Source organism: Colletotrichum truncatum (genome assembly GCF_014235925.2).
Source record: "Colletotrichum truncatum strain CMES1059 chromosome Unknown Contig_0001, whole genome shotgun sequence".
In the NCBI taxonomy this organism is placed as follows: domain Eukaryota; kingdom Fungi; phylum Ascomycota; class Sordariomycetes; order Glomerellales; family Glomerellaceae; genus Colletotrichum; species Colletotrichum truncatum.
This window is the reverse complement of record NW_027222398.1, coordinates 9,216,666-9,234,622: the sequence shown is the minus strand read 5'-3', so window position 1 is coordinate 9,234,622 and position 17,957 is coordinate 9,216,666. Positions and strand designations below refer to the sequence as shown.

General features: G+C 47.0%; 8 protein-coding genes across 8 annotated transcripts; 5 read left to right on the top strand and 3 right to left on the bottom strand.

Moving 5' to 3' along the window:
- Positions 1-327: 327 nt before the first annotated feature.
- CTRU02_202557 (uncharacterized protein) lies at positions 328-525 on the bottom strand (the record flags this gene model as incomplete). The annotated part of the gene is made up of 1 exon (XM_070204054.1): positions 328-525. One exon carries the CDS (start codon positions 523-525, stop codon positions 328-330), a length of 198 nt encoding a protein of 65 aa, XP_070062636.1.
- Positions 526-1,608: 1,083 nt separating this feature from the next.
- Positions 1,609-2,635, top strand: CTRU02_202556 (uncharacterized protein; the record flags this gene model as incomplete). Its single annotated transcript, XM_036719970.1, has 4 exons — positions 1,609-1,840; positions 1,921-2,055; positions 2,120-2,256; positions 2,330-2,635. The coding sequence occupies 4 exons, from the start codon at positions 1,609-1,611 to the stop codon at positions 2,633-2,635; spliced, it is 810 nt and encodes a 269-aa protein (XP_036588672.1).
- Positions 2,636-3,017: 382 nt separating this feature from the next.
- Positions 3,018-3,767, bottom strand: CTRU02_202555 (uncharacterized protein; the record flags this gene model as incomplete). Its single annotated transcript, XM_036719969.1, has 1 exon — positions 3,018-3,767. The coding sequence occupies one exon, from the start codon at positions 3,765-3,767 to the stop codon at positions 3,018-3,020; it is 750 nt and encodes a 249-aa protein (XP_036588671.1).
- A 1,069-nt stretch (positions 3,768-4,836) lies between these two features.
- Positions 4,837-7,133, top strand: CTRU02_202554 (uncharacterized protein; the record flags this gene model as incomplete). The annotated part of the gene is made up of 2 exons (XM_036719968.1): positions 4,837-5,221; positions 5,284-7,133. 2 exons carry the CDS (start codon positions 4,837-4,839, stop codon positions 7,131-7,133), a joined length of 2,235 nt encoding a protein of 744 aa, XP_036588670.1.
- A 368-nt stretch (positions 7,134-7,501) lies between these two features.
- Positions 7,502-8,083, bottom strand: CTRU02_202553 (cupin family protein; the record flags this gene model as incomplete). The annotated part of the gene is made up of 2 exons (XM_036719967.1): positions 7,502-7,569; positions 7,621-8,083. The coding sequence occupies 2 exons, from the start codon at positions 8,081-8,083 to the stop codon at positions 7,502-7,504; spliced, it is 531 nt and encodes a 176-aa protein (XP_036588669.1).
- Positions 8,084-9,237: 1,154 nt separating this feature from the next.
- CTRU02_202552 (alcohol dehydrogenase 2) lies at positions 9,238-10,438 on the top strand (the record flags this gene model as incomplete). The annotated part of the gene is made up of 3 exons (XM_036719966.1): positions 9,238-9,267; positions 9,341-10,354; positions 10,403-10,438. The coding sequence occupies 3 exons, from the start codon at positions 9,238-9,240 to the stop codon at positions 10,436-10,438; spliced, it is 1,080 nt and encodes a 359-aa protein (XP_036588668.1).
- Positions 10,439-13,385: 2,947 nt separating this feature from the next.
- Positions 13,386-15,006, top strand: CTRU02_202551 (uncharacterized protein; the record flags this gene model as incomplete). The annotated part of the gene is made up of 2 exons (XM_036719965.1): positions 13,386-13,536; positions 13,607-15,006. 2 exons carry the CDS (start codon positions 13,386-13,388, stop codon positions 15,004-15,006), a joined length of 1,551 nt encoding a protein of 516 aa, XP_036588667.1.
- A 1,858-nt stretch (positions 15,007-16,864) lies between these two features.
- Positions 16,865-17,483, top strand: CTRU02_202550 (uncharacterized protein; the record flags this gene model as incomplete). Its single annotated transcript, XM_036719964.1, has 2 exons — positions 16,865-17,006; positions 17,137-17,483. The coding sequence occupies 2 exons, from the start codon at positions 16,865-16,867 to the stop codon at positions 17,481-17,483; spliced, it is 489 nt and encodes a 162-aa protein (XP_036588666.1).
- Positions 17,484-17,957: the final 474 nt, after the last annotated feature.

Below are 17,957 nucleotides of genomic sequence, written 5' to 3'. Positions count from 1 at the left end.
GGCGTAAAGAGTTGTAAGAGAGGTGGCTTGATTTAGAATGTTTTATGCGTAGAACCGCATGGCTGAACACATTTACGGTGTGCGTCTCAAAGCGGACTCATTTAAACAACATCTTGTTAGTCCGGTGAGAATTGGCTTTATTATCATTGTTTTCGGTGCTCACACTCATCTAAGAAGATGATGATGCCCCGCAGCTATTGGAGATAGTGGATTGAATGATCTTAGGTTGAGCTAGATATCCTCCTGCGTGGATTTTCAAGCCTGTGCCTCCTTGTTGGCGACATGCATCACTCCTCGTTGAGGCCGTCAAAATTTGCCTAGCGAGTCCTAATATTCCACGTCAGGCTCATCGTTGGCATTGTCCGCCTCCGCGTCACGCTTGAAGACGACATAAGTGTAGTCCGGGTTGACGCCAACGTTGGCTTTACCCTGCTTTGGGGCAGGATTGTTGGATTGAGTATTATCTCGGACTATGACCGAAGCCGTAGTGAGAGAAGCCAGAATGAGAAGTCGAAAAGCGTGCATGATAGTGACGTGAAGTTTGTGAAACTGTAGTGCTGATTGAAGACAAGAATTTGTTTGGTCAAAACAACCAACGTTAGGGAACGGGGTTTGAAGCCGTTTATTTATACAAAGAAATGCTAGCACTGAAAGATTCGCCGATTAGAGATGCCATTGAGTTGTAAGCACTTTTGAACTTGCCTTGTTTGAGGTTGGCGAATAATCAAGTATTGATAGTTCTGTTGTTAACTGAGTTTGAGTAAGGTAGCATTGTGTTTCATCCAGCGCGACGCTATCCTAGGGAAAAGGGGCCATTAAAGCTAGGACCGGCCTCCATTCAACTAAGTTGTAAGGCAAACCCATTTCAGGGAACTTTATGTACGGCAGTTATTAAATCGCCGTTGTTATGGAAGGTGAAGCGCTTTCACATAATCAATGAGCTAGACAGATCCCTGCTTTAAGATGTTAAAAGCAAACGACTTTCTACTCTAGTTCGTTCCGATATCACATGGAATAAAAAATCATATTCTGCTAGAGTTCAGCATGTGATGTGATATATCACATAAATACAGCAAAAGACTTCTGCGTTACATGAGTAACTTATGCTGACGACGATGTGAATGAATCGTTGCGGCTGCGCTTAGAGGTTGCTTTTTTAGATACATGGATAACCGCTCTGAAAAGGATCTTGGACTACTCCGCTTATATACTTTACTCATACTTTCCAATTTCAAAAGCTACCATATTCTGGCTAGATGAAGTGGTGTAGCAAAATTGTGGGTGGTAGGTTGGTATGACATTTGAGTTCAGGTTAGAATACTTTCAGAATCTTCTCCGCCCTCGTCCTGGCGCCTATAACGCAATGCTATCTAATCCCTGCGCCGGAATCCTTCTTTCGTCAATCTCTTTACGAGTTTCTATCTAACTTTACCGCCTTCTATGAGGCACTATGTAGTACGTACCGTTAATGGTTTCCATTCACCCTCGCCCGTTGGATGTCAAGGCGACGTATTTCGTCGAAACCACCGCGCCCCCGTTCCATAAGCGATTTTACAACACGCTTCTTCTTTTATCGTTCTCTACGAAATGCCAAAATTATTGTCCGAAATGGAATATCACGATAAACAAGCCCGCTTCAGTGATGAATCTGGGGATGACGCCTCCTTGCTGGGTATCACTGACTCCACTATTCCCACTTCGAGTCGAGAAAAGCTGAAGAACATCTTCGCCGGAGTGACTTACGGTGCCCTTCTTCTGTCCTATGTGCTTCTTCTTTCTGCCTACCTGAAGTCCGTGAACAGCAGAGTTACCATGGATCCGTCCCTGAGGGGCCTCGAAGGTATGTTTTACACTACAGTCTTGTAATATGCGAATGCCGTAGACGTACAGCTCGTCTATCATAACAACTGACCTTTTCAGTGATATATGGCGATGCCCCTTTGGGTTCTCACAGGCAGATACTGAGGAAGGCCGGTTTTCACAAAGGTCCCCCGAACGCCTACGAAGGGCGGCCGACAGCAGAGAACGAAGCAGCCTGGGCAGACCTAATGAGTGGTATGGTTACCAAGCTGCGGAAGCCAAAACCTGACGTTGTGCTAAACGTTCGCTCCCTTACCAGTTGGCATGATATCCATCTCCGAGGAGGAAAATTCGAGGCTCCCTATGGGTGGCTCCGCTCCAGTACGCGATGCAAATGGCTTGGTTCCTGACAAGTATCTCGTCCAGACATCAGTCTCTCATCAGTTGCACTGTTTAGTAGGCTTTCTTCCTCCCTTTTTCCGGTTCCAAAGACGCGACTTGAGTGTACTGACGTCTCGTAACCGTGTAGAAGCGTCTCCGAGAGCTCATATGGGACAGCGAAAAGGGACTCGCGGAGCATTGGCAATACGGACACGGGTCCCACTGCATTGACTACCTGAGGCAGTCCATCATGTGCCACGGGGATCTGACTCCCATTTATATGATGTGGTCCGAGGAACACGGTACCTTCATGGGGGTTCAAGAAAACATTATGCAATGTCGCTCGTGGGAAGCGATCATGGAGTGGTCTGCTGCGAGAAATGATACAGGAATGCGGGTTGACGGTGATCATGGTAAGAGTACCAAGAATCATGGTTTCGTTGAAGGAAATTAAGCAAACCAAAGAATATGGACCAGAATCGATTGCTACATTCTCTATTTGTTTTATACTAGTACACTTGTGGGAGAGATCAGGGAGACTGTTGGAGAGAACGGCCCAGAATATGTCTTGAGTATCTGCGTATGTCACTAAAACATTTTGCACTGAAAAGTTTTTCTAGTATAAGACAATCACAATAAACATAAACGGTAAGACTGCTGGCCTGACGAGATGGTAATATCTCGACCCTATTGACGGATACTAAACTTATGTGTTGGGTTTAATAAATGTTCCAAAGAGTGTCTATTGAAACATTTGATCAATTTGCTCCCTTTGCGTTACATGTAACAAGATATCTCCACACTGGTGACCGAAAACTGTGCCAACTCTTCTAACCCTACATTGGCCCAATGACACATTCGAGAAGCCCGAAGCGTTGATGTATCTTGGAGCTTGCTTTACCTTGGATGTAGGTTATGTTTGGGGCCCTCACAAAATCGATGCAATGCTTGGTGTGATGCGCAAACCGGATTCGTGAGTCTAAAGTCACGACTGACCCACCAGCCCGGAACTGCGTCCATTGCTTCTCCCAAAAGTAAGCGCAGTGGGCATAGTGAAAGTCCCCAGATGCCCATATAACCTCCCATTCACCTAGAAGAACCTCGTCCTTTGGCATTTGAGCCCCAACCTCGCCCTCATTATCCCTCCAAAAGGTCCAGTTCCTCTCATGGAAGCCAGCATGGACATATTCGTGCATTAGCTCCTTGTCGAAGCAATCCGTTTGCACCCAGCTGGCTGACATGAGGTCGAAATGGCAACCCTGCTCACGAGCTGTAGCGGCCGTGGGGCCACAAGTGTAAAGCGACTGCCTTCCAGGAAGTACGTCGTACTGAGTATGGTGGTTGCTAATTTGGAAGAGGCTAGCGATAGAGATAGCAAGAAGAACGAAACTCAGAACGGCTCCCAGCCCCCAGGTGAGGATGAACCACGACCTCTTTCGTTCTAAACATGATCGATCCGCACTAGACATTGTGTTTTTTGGCGTATGAAGATGGTGCTGACGCCACATATTCCCTAACAAGGGCTTTGAACCACCATCTTCGTGTTCTTCGCGAGAAATGCAGGATAGACTGAAGACTTGACGCATTATTCTGATGATGTTGAGTGAGTTTTCTTTTCAAAGTTGGGTACATGGGAAACAACATGTTGGCGATCTCAGGCTAAGGGATACCTCTTATTTAGCTTTAGAAACGGCACGACTATTCGCCAGCCACTCGTCCGTTCGAGCGGCACATACGACATAACCGACTTTTAAGTTCTGCCACCGAAGAGCCTGTCAAGCAGCTCGTATTACAAAAGATGTACTGTATGTTCCTAATTTAATGTGTCGGGGTAGATATTGCATAAACTTTGGTAGCACTATGATGGTTTTGCTCTGACTTCGCGCTCCCACTAGACAGGAGTTGAGAATAGCGGACGTTGCCATAGTTCGTTCCAGTTTCGCCCAGCCATCACATGCCTTATCAATGACTTGCTGCGAGGCCTTTCGGCAGCGGCATCGTGGAAGACCCCAAAGCAATTTACTTTCTGCAGGCTTGCCGATTAGCCAAACTCCTGCACAACATATCTACTAACCATAAAAACAATACTTACCAACGTCTATCCCTGAGTTTTAGTTAAACACTCTAAGGAAGTTTATCCAGCAATGGTCTTTAAGTTTTATCAGCCTAGATTCAGTGAGTTGAGATGATGACTTCCTAATTTGCTAATATTGTAGTTGAGTTTTTACTCACAAGCGTGCCCATGTCTCAAGCCCTGTGTTTCTGACTAGTAACCTGTTTTGTTCACCCCTAAGCGAATGATTGGACGTATTGTATTGTTGACCTATGTAACTGTTACCAGCCCGTTCGCGGCACCAAAATTTTCTGAGCTAGTCCTGAACGTTAAAGTATAAACTTACCAATAAACTATGTGCGTTGATTGAATATTTCGATCTCGTTTTTAGCATAGTCACAATTGCGGGGCTCTTCAAGATGACATTAGTCATGGATTACTAACAAACGAGACCTTTTCGCTGCATCATGCCAAAACAATGAAATGAAACTGACGATTGCTGATTCTATCGCCCGATCGATCTCCTTTAAAGGACGAATCAGCGTTACAATCCTGGCAACGACACGTATTGGCGGGTTACACGGATACCCCAGTGCTGAACCATGCCAAGCGACCACGAGCTCCGCACAGTCGGCGAATCGCCAAAACGGCCTTGTTCTTTCTGCTGTGATCTAGACGAAGGGAGACTGAAAAGTTTGCACCAAGACGATGACTTTGAGTTTCTGTCTTCATTTTATGAAATAGAACTCAAAAAGCTTGTTAAAGGCAGCAAGAAGGGATGCCAGCTTTGCTACGCCGTCATAACGGCAGTGAAGCAACTCATGAAGGTCGATATCCCTATGAATCGCATCAAGTGGGAGTACGCTACCGTTTCCATCAGTTTCGAGGAGGTCATTCGTTTATTCACATGCCTTCCATATGCGGATGTATCTCAAGGCATCGGTCCCGATTGCATTACCGTTGACATTGAGCTTTTCGCTACGCCAGGTGAGCGGGCTTGAAAACACCCAACCTCAAACCTCCGGCTGAGAATATTGTCCTTTCTGCAGATAATCCATCGCCGTGGCCTGCTTTTAAACCAGCGAATAAAGTAACGGCCAAGCTCCATTCAAAACGACGGCAAAAAATCATTGGAAATTGGATCACTACTTGCGCTGCCAACCATGAAAGCTGCAATCAGAGGTTTCGTGGTGGCAGCTTTGACGTTCCAGAAGATGGAAGCGCAGGCCCATGGAGGCTTCTCAAAATCTCGAAAAACCCACGAAATGGAATAAAGCTGGTTGATGCATCCCCGAGCACGGGACCATATGTGGCAGTGGTCTCTGCCAGCTCTGCTGTCCTTGAATACCCATTGTCCGTAACGTTATCCCATAATCTGAAAGAACGTCATAACAACATCCAGTGGTGGCAAATACCTGTTAGTTTTCAAGAAACGCTTATAATTGCGGGAGAGCAAGGCTTGAGTTATGTCTGGATACCCGATTATTGTGTGGTTCAAGACCAGGAGGAGGATTTGAACTGGCACCTGGACAGACATGACACAATTTTCCGCCGTTCTCACTTCACCATTGCTCTCACGGGAACCAATGATCTTCGACGAAGCAATTTTGGCCCAAGAAATGTTTATTCGTATAAGCAGGACCTTTCCCCCAAGAGCGTTGCTATTCAGCTTAGCCATCATGGCCGCCGATACCCAGTCTATGCGCGCCACTCCATGTACCGTGCCCACCGGCTGCTCAGGTTCGCTCGCCCTATGTACAGAATTCTTGAGCGATCTGAGCTCACTGCAGTTTTCCGTCAAGGCTCTGCGTTCCAGGGCATGGTGCTGTCTCCCCGAGTCCTTCACCTGCGCAGCTCTGAGATGGTTTGGGAGTGCCTCGAAGACAAAAAGTGCGAGTGCATTGACAAACACGAAAAAGACGAACAAAAGGATATTTTACCGAGTTACTGGAAAATTCTTCCAACAATTGCCTCTAGCTCCCACTTACGGCTTGCGCAGATCTTACAACCATATATGCACCTGCCCATGCCAAACCCCGAGCAAAGGCTAGCGAGCATTGGCAGTCTTTTACGGCAATTCTCTCAGGCCACATCTGAGCCAGGCTATACTAAATTCCAGAATTATGCAGGACTTGCAGCAGGATCTCCCGAAGACTTGGCGAACGAACTTCTGTGGAGCCTCCTTGTTCCAATAGAACTGCCGAGTTTAATTCGCGGCGGACCAGAACCCGCGGAATCTGCCTTGAATGGAGAAGCGGAGAGAGCATACCGATGTCACACTCATTCCATCCCTACCTGGTCTTGGGTGTCTATGGTTCTTAGACAAGACGAGACGATCTGCAACTCCGAGGGCTTCATATGGCCATTTAAGAGCGGTCCACTTGTGTTGGAGAAGTCTTTTCGATTCAAGGACTATAATTGTAAGCCGGCGCCGGGGAGTCGGGGGGATGGCTTCCTGGCTAGCGAGTGGCTTCTCCATGTATCCGGAAAAGTAGCGATTGGGAGGGCACAATCGTCACCGCAAGAAAACATGAGTTTGGGATCCTACAAGTGTAATTCTTACTTCCTATTCAAGCCCTTGAACTATCAGGGGCCAGAGGCATCTCACCTCGCGGCAAATCTTTTCCCGGACTGCAACCGTTGGACCCATGCACTTGAGGAGGAAGCACACGTCCATCTACTCTTGCTGGGAGGAATGGAAGTTCAGGCTGAGGGACGTGAAGAGTACCCACCGCCGGACGCTGACTTCTCATCAAAATGGTTAGATGTCGGGTTGGTCCTGCGTCAGTCATCGAGGTCCTACGCGGAAGAGGCATTTGAACGTGTTGGGACATTTGCTGTGCCGGCCGACTACAAGTACTTTGAGACATCTTTGGAAAGAAACTTGGCACTAGTCTAAATCATTATATCAAGTATACATGTGAGGAAATAAATCAACTCTCTACAAATGTCCCAAATGCTGACATTCCCTTCGACTCATGGTATGGCTTATTGGTTGACAGCACATTGGTATCCGAACTTGCGATTTCTATGCTAGTACAACCTTCAGTTACAGCGGTTATTGCGTTCCACTCTATCAGGCAAGCTTTGTCATACTCGAGAGTTGCTTCAGGCACACCAGCCTACCACTCTTTAAAATCTGCATCAAGTACAGAAAGACTTTAATTACTTGTACTGTGCACAAATAGTTACCACCACCAATGATAATATCTTACACGTGATATAAATAAGAAGATATTTGCCAATATTTGTTGCCAACCACAACTATTAAGCGGTTCTGGGCATCCAATCTGGCTCTCCAAGTTCAAGGCCCGCCTCAACAAAACCTGGCGCAGCTGTGAAGAATCATTAGATAGGTAGGCTTCAGCCAAGGGAAATCAACTCACTAGTCGTTCCAACTAAGGACCACCTGCCATGGCTGGTTGCTCTTTGCCACTGGTTCTTTGCGATCACAATTTGGGGTTGTTGAGTATCAAAGATGTCCGGGCCCAACACAACCTCTTCTATAGGCGTCCCGTCATCGTAGGATAGTGACAAAGTAAGAGGAGCGCCAGCATAGTAGTGCCAGACCTCCGCAGCATCAAGCCGATGCCAGATGGAAGGACCAGCGGACCCTTCCAAGAGGTAGTATATGGCGGTACTAAGAGAACGGTTGCTGCTAAACTTTTCCGTGCTCTCGAATGTCTGAGTGTAAAATCCTTTCTCGATGTTCGGAGTAAGCCCAAGCTCTTTTATGATATCTGATGCTGAACGACTCTCAATAGGACATGGCGTCTTAGGCCTTGCCAAAGAGCAAGGGGCCAGGACTGCGATTACACTGGCAAGTGCGAAAATACGGAAGGAAAACATTGAGGTCTAGAGTTTTTTGAATGGCTGAACATGAATACTAGCAAATAAAAAAGATGTATTCCATCATCTGCGTAACATTAGGTAGTGGTGGATTGATACATGAGCATTTGAATGACGTAGAGGCGTTGCTTGGGTAACGCACTAACGACACAAATGTAGGAGTACTAGTGTTCTCGTCAATGTGACGCAATCATGAACGTTGCCCCAGGTCGATCTCATTAGCTGTTTTCACTAAATGTAAGAAAAGAATATGAACGAAAAGCTGGGTTCGTCAAGTTTCTCAACACTCATGTTGGAAGCCCTGGAAATTTTGGTGCTAATCAGCTCAACTAACATGACTTGAGTCGTCCCTACATACGATTATCATTTAAAAGTTCATCCAGCAAGCACCTATGTTCTTACAAAAGGATTGCCAAATTGAATGCTGGTATGAGGTTTGTTCGTTAGGTCCAGAAAGTCGGATGCCGTAACTAAACCTCGAGCAACGTTCCGAACCATTCTCAGAGCAGAACGGGTTGTTGCTCAACACAAAACCAATGACCTTTACAGAAAACATGCTTACATGTGATTCCTTGACATTTGGGCTTACAATACCTGCAGGTGAACCCATGAGACTGGGCAGCGGATTCACTGGGGTCACTAAGCATCGGCTCTGTTGGGGTTACGCTGATGTCTTGACAGAGTTCTCCAATATTATTTTATATAACTTATGATCAGAATGATTTCTTATATCTAACCTAGGAATGCACTATTGAGCAAAGTCAACTATGAACAGAAACCCACATGACTCTGCGAAACGAGCAGATGCACACCAGCCCAAATCACCATTTCACCTCCAACACTAAATACGTATTTCTATTTCCGAGTCCCTTTGAAAGTCTTCTCTTCGAATTAATTAAAAGTCAACACGGACGGTTTGTATTTATCAGGCCACCGCGCGGACGCCGTGAAAGTTCACGGCTCTCCTTCCAGGTACCTATGCAGAAACCCGCGGAAGTGCGTACCCGAAGAGCCTGAAGTTCCCCCGCTTCAAATGGCGGGGAACCGAGGAACTATGTCATAGATCATGCGTGAGGCAGTTGGTTATATTTAAGAGGGAAAAACTTATTTTTGTTTTGATGTGAAAAACCAAACTCGTGAGTCAAATTGCGAAAATGGATACGCACAGAGCTGCTGTTTTAACGGTTCGTCCACACCTAAAGTATTGATACTCCCTCAATTTACAAGCCACATAAACTGAAGCTTCTGGCTCAACAGTCAAAGCAAACGCCCGATGCGCGGCCTACCTTTTCAGTACGCGATGAACCGCGTCCTGTCCCAGGGCCTAATGAAGTCCTCGTTAAGCTATCTCCGACTGGCGTCTGCGGCTCCGATCTTGCCCTGGCCCTAGGACACTTTGGGCCTGTAGGTAACATTCTTGGTCATGAAGGTGTCGGCCGTATTGCTGCCCTAGGAGCAAACGTTGCTGCTCTAGATTCGTCCGTTCAAGTGGGCCAACGAGTTGGTGTTGCATGGACCCGAGACATTTGTGGCGTCTGCGACTCTTGCACAGACCTAGTGAATGAAGGCGAGACCAGGTGCGCGAAAGGACTTCACTCTGGGAGAGCATATGACGGCACATTTGCACAGTACACCATCGTTCCGCTTCACTACTTGGCCAGACTCCCACCTCATTTCGACGATCTGCCGGATGAAGAAGTGGCACCGATTCTCTGCGGAGGTGTAACAGCCTACAAAGCAATCAAGGGTTGCCACATCACGCCTGGACAATTTATAGCTATATCCGGAGCAGGTGGTGGCGTGGGTTCTTTGGCCGTTGCCTATGCCTATGCTATGGGTTACAGAGTGGTTGCGGTTGATGCTGGGCAGGATAAAGCTGACATGTGCAAGACGAATGGTGCTGAACATTATGTCGACGTCACCGAAGCGGGGAGTCTCAAAGAGAAGGTAATGAAAGTTACCAACGAAAAAGGAGCAAAAGCAGTCATCGTCACTGCAAATGCTGCCGCCGCATATCAGCAAGCCTTCGAAATGCTGGCGCCGTTTGGGACATTAATGTGCATCGGTATCTTGCCACACGATGCTCGCGTCAATTTTCATCCCCTGTGGCTAATTGGAAGAGGGTGGAAAATTCTAAGCTCTGCAGTCGGAACCCGAGCCGACATTTTAGAGGCACTGGAATTTGTCAAACGTCGGAAAGTTGTACCAAAGGTTCAGTGGGCCAGTCTAGACGACATTGAAAGCCTTTTACAAAAGATGTCTGCAGGCCAAGTGAGTATCTACTCATTTCCCCAAATAACATGAGCTAACTAAGAAAAGTTACAAGGGAAATGGGTCCTCAGGCTTGATACTTAATAGGTTGAAACAAGTACAGTTGATGAGACTTGAAAAGTTGGAACATTGTTAGTATTTATGAACAAATTTGGAAGCTAGTACAAGATGTGCACATTACTTTACCACTCTCAGAAGACAATTCCTTCACCTCTATTCACAGCTGTACATGTAACCTTGTTTGGCCGATTGGTTGGCTCATCCTATGTAAACTGTTAACGTCAAAAGTTTTAAGACACATAGCAACCCTCCTCATCACACAGCTAACAATGAGGATGGTATTAATTACTTGGCTATATTGCTAGATTTTGTCTGTTTGGCCCCTAAAATGCAGGTTGCAAGAAGGAGACATTCTCAGAACAGCAGAAGTCGTGATACATCGAATCATCATTCACATGAAAGGCACTTTGAGGGGGTAATGAACGTTGCATGCCAAATATCTAGATCCTGAGTCTCCAATCTTCAACATCCCAACTCGACGCTTGATAATAACAGTTCTAAGAACTCAGTGGTTTGAGATTGTCTCAGAAGGCGCAGGTTTCAGCATTCAATTCAAACACTTAGGCCCGCCGTATCTCATTCTTACCAAGTTGTTCAATTTCTAGTGCCTCAGGCCCAAGCAACGGACACCAACCTGCAACACAGCCATTTCTGGCAATGACGAGATGCATAGTAGAATTGTGAACATGATTTCCATGTCAATCAAATGGGGAAATAATACAGATGTTCATGGAGTTGCCCAGGCCCACAAGGCGGTAACTTTCCCAAGCCCAAACTTACCCGTGCTGATCTGTTAACATATAGGTTATCCTATTGGGGTGTGTACCTCTGTTTCGGGACTCGGGGCTGAATATCACACACTCGCACGACTCATGTCCCCACCAAGCACATCCAGCACAGTCTTCGCGTGAGTCGCGATGTGCTCTGTGCTTTCTCATCCTCCCTTCTTCGCCCCTCTGCAAAGCGGAGCCTTCCACGAGCAATTCGGGGATTAATCTCGTCCAACTTTAATCGGTGGCCTGGAACCATGAGTCTTAAAGGAAACGGGACCAAGTGGTGTTCTTATCTGGTCAAGAAAGTGGCATAACGATTCTGGAGTAACCCGGGGACCGACGGCTGGTCTTTCGGACAAATGCAAGGTCCGATTGGGGATGAACCTCGACCGTCTCTTCTCAGGGCACGCTAATTATTGATGAGCGGCCCAAAGAAACATATCTCTCCTTACGTACAACAGTGTGAGTTACTAGTGCAAACTTACTCTACTTCGAACTCACTTAGCCGCGTCGGGCGAACTTGTCTGGTTCGGCTCGCCTGGACGGGCATTGCTCGCCTTGCTATTCCCGCGCGGCTCATGTAGGCCCAGCCGAAAATAGAACCCTCCTTTATTGTGGTAGATGAAATATCCGCGGAGGCCAAGGCATGCGCGTGAGTGTGGCGAATTTCTTCCAGAACAGGAAACTGTCCTCCGGGGTCTCAGTTGTCAATGCGGAGAGTGAGCGAAGGAGAACAAATGAACCACCATACGCACGACCGGGGGCTAGAGTCTTAGATCAAGGAACAAGAACCGGTTTGTGGGGGGCTGGAGCTTGCGGAGTTAAGGACATTGGCTAGACGTAAGAACTTCAATAACCATGGACGTTCCAGATTCCATGGGAAAGCTGGTGGGGCCACGGGAATTGGGCCCCGAAGGACGTGGGATCCTGTCCTTCAAGTACATGCAAGGCTGAGCTGGAAGAGAGACCGCCAATCTCAACTCTGCGGATGGAACATCCTATTCATATTCTGGTTGCCCTCCAGGAAGGCTGGTCACGATTCAAAGAAGGTTCCTTGCCTTCATCAATCAAGATTTTGTAAGCGAACGGGAGGTTGCTCAGGGTACGACGCTGCCACGGTTTTGGATTCCCACTTCCTCTGATCCTTGAAATTACTACCCACTTGTAACAAGGCTGTTCGCGGGTCGAATTGGTGCCGAGACATTCTAGACAGATTATGTGCGAAGAAATAATGAATGAACGGAGTGGCGAGATGGCGTCGAGCAATCCATTATGTCCAACCGAGAATCAGTTAAAAATGTATAATTATTTACGTCCAGGAGATACCATACTGAAGTTGATAATACGTAGTATTATAGCTTGCTTAGCCTGCGCCTCTGCATTGAAAGTTAAAAGAAGTCATCTTCAACATTGTAATGATCGCAAAGGTGATCAGACGTAGACAGTCAGATGCAGCAAAGAGCACAATCCCATAGAGAGTTCTACTCAGGGCAACGTTCAGGTCGCTGTCAAAATTGGCGACAGACGCGCGCCATGCAGATGGGATGAAGAGTGGCTTCGTACGGCTAGATCGGATACCTCTTTTGGTTTCTGACACATGCATCCACGTGGAACTGCGCCTTCGCCTAATGGTTTTAAGTATGGGCTAACGGCTCTTGGGTTATGCAGTGGACTAATTCATAGAGTGCAACAATCTAAAACGCCAAGTTTTGATTAAGGGGACCTTGTCTTAATTGACATGCGACCCTCTCTTCTTTAATCCCTGCAACTTCAGAATGGCATTTTTCAACTTGTTGAGGCGTATCATCAGCCTCAATTCCTGCTTCACAGTGATAGCTGGAATCGCCATTCCAGTCAAATTCATCCTGCGAAACCGCACGACATCATAAGGATGCGGTTTTAAGGAAGGTCAAGCATTTTAAGCTTGCCTGAAGTGGTAACCAACTTCGGATGGCATCATGGACGCAACCGTTCAATAAATAGAAAGACAAGGACAAGGCCCCACGTTTTCCAACTTCTTCATGACTCGCACCGCTGCCCCGTGACTCCATCAATGTAACGCAGAACCAATATCGCCCAGTCTACGGACGTGGGAGAGCTGCACTATAGCTTTTGTACAAGACAGTACCCATTTCCACATTCATCGCGAGAGCGCTGCGCGTGGATGCCAACCAACATCTTTGGCGTGCGGGTTCACGATGGCCTTCGATGCGGCAGTCGCATCAGCTACCCTCACGGGTAGTATTCTTTCTTTTCTTGCGACTTCCGGTGTCTTGATTTCCTTTGTATTCTACCACGATCAACAACGTTCTTTTCGACATGCCCTCGTCTTAAATCTGACGTTGGCTGGTTAGTCTCTCTCTCCTGAATCACCCCTACTTCTGTTGGGGGGCATTTAGCTGACTCGGGGGATGTATAGAATTTATCAATTCTCTTGACAATACCATTTCAGGGATTATTTACATCAAAGACAAAGACCTGAAGCCTGGTCCAGCATGCGTCGTAAACGGTATGCTTGGGCAGCTGTCAGTCCAGGCCTCCGACTTCTCTATTCTTGCCATTGCCGTTGTTACCTTCCTTACGATTACACGGAAAACATACATGCCGAGTACCTCAACCTTCAGGAAGGTTATGATTTGCCTTTCCGTATGGATTGTGCCGATTATCACGAGCGCCACTGCGACCCTCATGGGTCAAATGGAACCAGTAAGCGGTAACTGGTGCTGGATTTCTCAAAAACGACCCGATCTTCGATATGCCCTTACACACGGCTGGCGCTTCGCCATTATCTTCATCACAATCATTATTTATCTTTACGTTTGGTGGTACCTCGGACGCCACTTTCGTTCCATGGTCAGCACTTCGGATCCCCTCTATGAGACGGGAAATTCGGATACTAGTGGCAGTAACGTTGTCACATCTTCAATCCGTAAAAAGCAGGGATTTGCAGCTCTTGGGACGACCGAACTAGAAATGGACCAATTCGAACGACCGAAGCCAACCTTTAAAGAACCGTTTAGACAATCCCCTGGTATGGACGACGAGCAGAAGGAGTGGTCACACGGGAGAAGCAATAGTGGTTTCAACCGAGCGAGACGGTCTAGCTCCGATGACGAAGAGGAGGTGGTCACAAAACCGTCAAGGACGTCTCAGTTTGTTGAAGACTTCGATACAAAGCGGAAAATGTCCGCAAGGATTTCACGATTTGACGACCAAGATATGGACATGAGCCAGGCTTCCGAGGCGAGGTTCTCGTATCTGGAACAGGAGGAGAAGCTGCAACGAAGTGCGGTGGGAGGCTCGTCGTATCTCAGTCGGGACATGCAGCCACCTTCAGCATCAAGATTCTCCCGATATGGATTGGATGATGAGAACTCCGCAGCCAAATCCAAAAGCGGCAGAAGCAGAAGCTCCACTATATCGTGGCACCTGCCAGCATCGAGAGATCTTTCCAGAGACTTCCCCTTGAATCCGAGTCTGAACAACGTCAACAGCAAGCAAGCCCCTCAAAATGTAACAGCCACGATGATGAGCGACTTTCCCATCCGCAAGCAGACGAGAAAGGTTGAGCGCGAAATCAAACGAATGATGCTTCTTAACGCTTACCCGGTTTTATACGTCCTGCTATGGATTCCCGGACTCATTAACCGTCTCATGGAGGCCTCTGGCAACACATCACAGAGCAGAGTGCTAGCCGCTCTGCAGAGCTCGAGCCAGTATATCGGCCTTGCAAACGCAATCACTTACGGTTTCAACCAACACGTACGACATAGGATAAAGGGGGATCTCTTCGGTTGGCTACGTCGAAATAGTGCATAAACGCCAACAGTGTAAGATGAGTAATGATTCAAACGAGATAATTTATTTCTAGAATACCCTATTGTTTAGTCAATCAGAAAACTCATGTATTGGTTGCGATTATGGCTTTTGTCCCCCTACCGCGGCGTGCAATTGAAGTGTAACATCCTACTTGAATTCCCATAATGCGCTCATAACTGATAGTTACTCCGATATTTGGCCTATCTAGGTGTTTAAGGTAGGTCAATCGGACAGCCCGGTGTGAAATTCTTACCCCAAGCGTACCAATTTTCAAAACTGAGAATTATTATTCAGCAGTGTCTTTGGCCCCTGTAGGCCAACTTTTGCTACGAGGGTAGCCATCGTATGGTTGATGTTAGACTTGTGGCTTGATGCGACGCAAGTGGAGCCACGGCAAGTCTCGACATAACTTGTTTCGCAATTGTTGTTCTCTGCCTAGGTAGCAAACTAACCCACTCTATTGTCGTCATTCGAACTTTGAAAGCTCCGATTTATCTCTCTTAGCAAAGACACCATTATGAATAAGCTAGTTGGGAGAAATAAAGGAGCAGGTGTAATACAAGGGCAGTCTCCATTTGCATGCGTCACCTACAAAATTCCAATTGCCAAACGCTCCAGCATCCAAAATCACTTGGATCGATAGCTCAGTGGTAGAGCGAGAGATTGCAGCGAGTTAGCCGCAACTATCTCTAGGCCCCGCGTTCGAACCGCGGTCGGTCCTTCCCTTTTGCCAAAATCGCTTGGTTTCCTCGCTTGTTTCTTTTTGTGCGTTCCCCATAAATAGAGTTCGCTCCTACAGCTAAATCGTGTGCGTGATACGTTTAGAGTTGAATCGCCCTACATATACGCCCACTTAGTAGGTTGAATTGTGGAGAATGGAACCCATTCAAACGTGGTTTACACACGGGACGTTGCAGGGCGTAAGAAACCCTTTTATATGAAGGTTAGATAATCTGCCTCGCATATAATTGTGATCGGCTACTTAATTCATCTGTACATACTCATTGTCACTGAGTCGGTGTGATCGACCAACCAGGATGTGCTCTATTGCGGTATCAATGCTCGTACGCCTATCCATGATTAGCGTGGCTTCTTGCCTGGTAGTGTTTACCTTTCGACGATACACATGATTGGAGTCTCCTGAAATGCAAGATACAAGGTTATGTTGATACTTGGCGTTGGGGGATTGAAACTGTTCTACTGTAGTAGTGAAAGCCTCATCGGCCAGCAACGTTGCCCAGGAAAGGATTTGATCAAGGTTTGAGAGTATATATTATTTATCGCTATACCTCCGAAAAGACCTTTGATTGGATGACAGTTCTTAACTGAGAGTGACGTCTTATGCTCATAACAGGCAGATTATGGTTAAAAAAGTATTAGCTGGTCCGTCGTGACTGACTTGAAGTACCTATACTTACTTCTGTAGAGGGCGTAAGTGCTCAAAGGGTTTCTTTAGCAACGATGAGTTCAAATATCCCCGGACGGTTTGTATCCCATCGAGCGTTAGCTAGCAACAAATACAAGCTGGGCCATTCTTAAGTCCATATTTCTCCAATACCAACCACATGATATTTATCATTCGGCAAAGATCATACTGTCAGTATATGATCGGCTAGTGAAACACATGCTATGTACCTCGATGGGATAGGTTTTCGTAGCTGGAGCCGTTGGCCCGAACACCGCGTGCACCTCCTGACGAATAGAATGTTGCCGGCTCCTGTCTACTACTACTAAGAAACATCTCAACCAAGCAATTAATTACCTCAGTCTCTCCAGCTGCAATGCTTAAGTCTCGTGGGCATGCCAACCAAATCAAATCTCTACTCTGTGTTTGGGTATATTCTGCAATTTCTACACCATGTTCTTCCTTCATCCCCTTCTCCTCTATTCACACAGCATAGGCCACTTAGCGGCATTGCCCGAAGCGGATGAGTACGACCCAGACGAGACGGTGTACCTTCGGTCGCCTCCCCCAGAGGGATTTGTACCCGAGGCTTCGCGTGAGTTCCTTGACCTCTTTCGTAGCTAGCGTGACGCAAAATCTATCTATTCAGCCACTGATTATGTAGGCCTGCCTCACAACATCGACTTTCTATGACCCAGTGCGTCGGGTGAGAGACCCCCTTTAAGGCGACACCGCTGTTCACGTCGCTACCGCTGCTGGAAATCTTGAGGGGTTCAGGGCTATCATAAGAAGCTTCGGAAGAAACTGGCGCCCCAACGAGTTGTATATTACATACCTCAGAGCTGTTTTCTTCTTACGCAACAAGGCCAGTAATACTATATTCTACATTACAGCCAGAGCCGGACGGTTAGATATTGTTATTACTATCTGGGATTGTTTCTTCTTCCGCCTCTCGCACTGGGTTAAGCTCTCGGATAGGTCTAGCTGTGATTTCATACTTCCCAGGGAGGAAGACTCCCCCGAGTTTGAAGACGACGTCGATCCTCTATATTTCAATATCCTCGCCATTTGAGTTTCGAGGTTGTTTATATCCTTCACGGCAAAGAAAATGAGATAGAGTAATAACCCCAGCATCCTTCTGGTGGGTTGTCACGTCTAGATTGTCGAGGTTGCTACAGAGCCCGTGAAGTGGGCTGCTACCGTAACTATATTCTCAAGATCTTCATCTGGGGACTTCAGTGGTGACTTCGGCATCAGTAAACAGGTTGCGCACCATGTTAACCAAAAGTGCCTGCTTGCTGGAACGGGAATTTTCTTCGGCAGTTTCTCTGTCATCGATTGTCAAAAGCTGAGCCTTGATGCTCCAGATGAAATTTCAATCATGGTCCAAGAAATTTTCAGTCAACGTGTTTAATTGAGCCAGGTATCATGACAGCAGAGGTGAGGCTATTTTCGGCTGGGAACCGTCGTCGGTCGGCTTGCCGTGCTGGAGCCATTTGCATACCTCTCGTAGTTCTCTGCCAAGTAAACCCTTTGCTAGCAACTT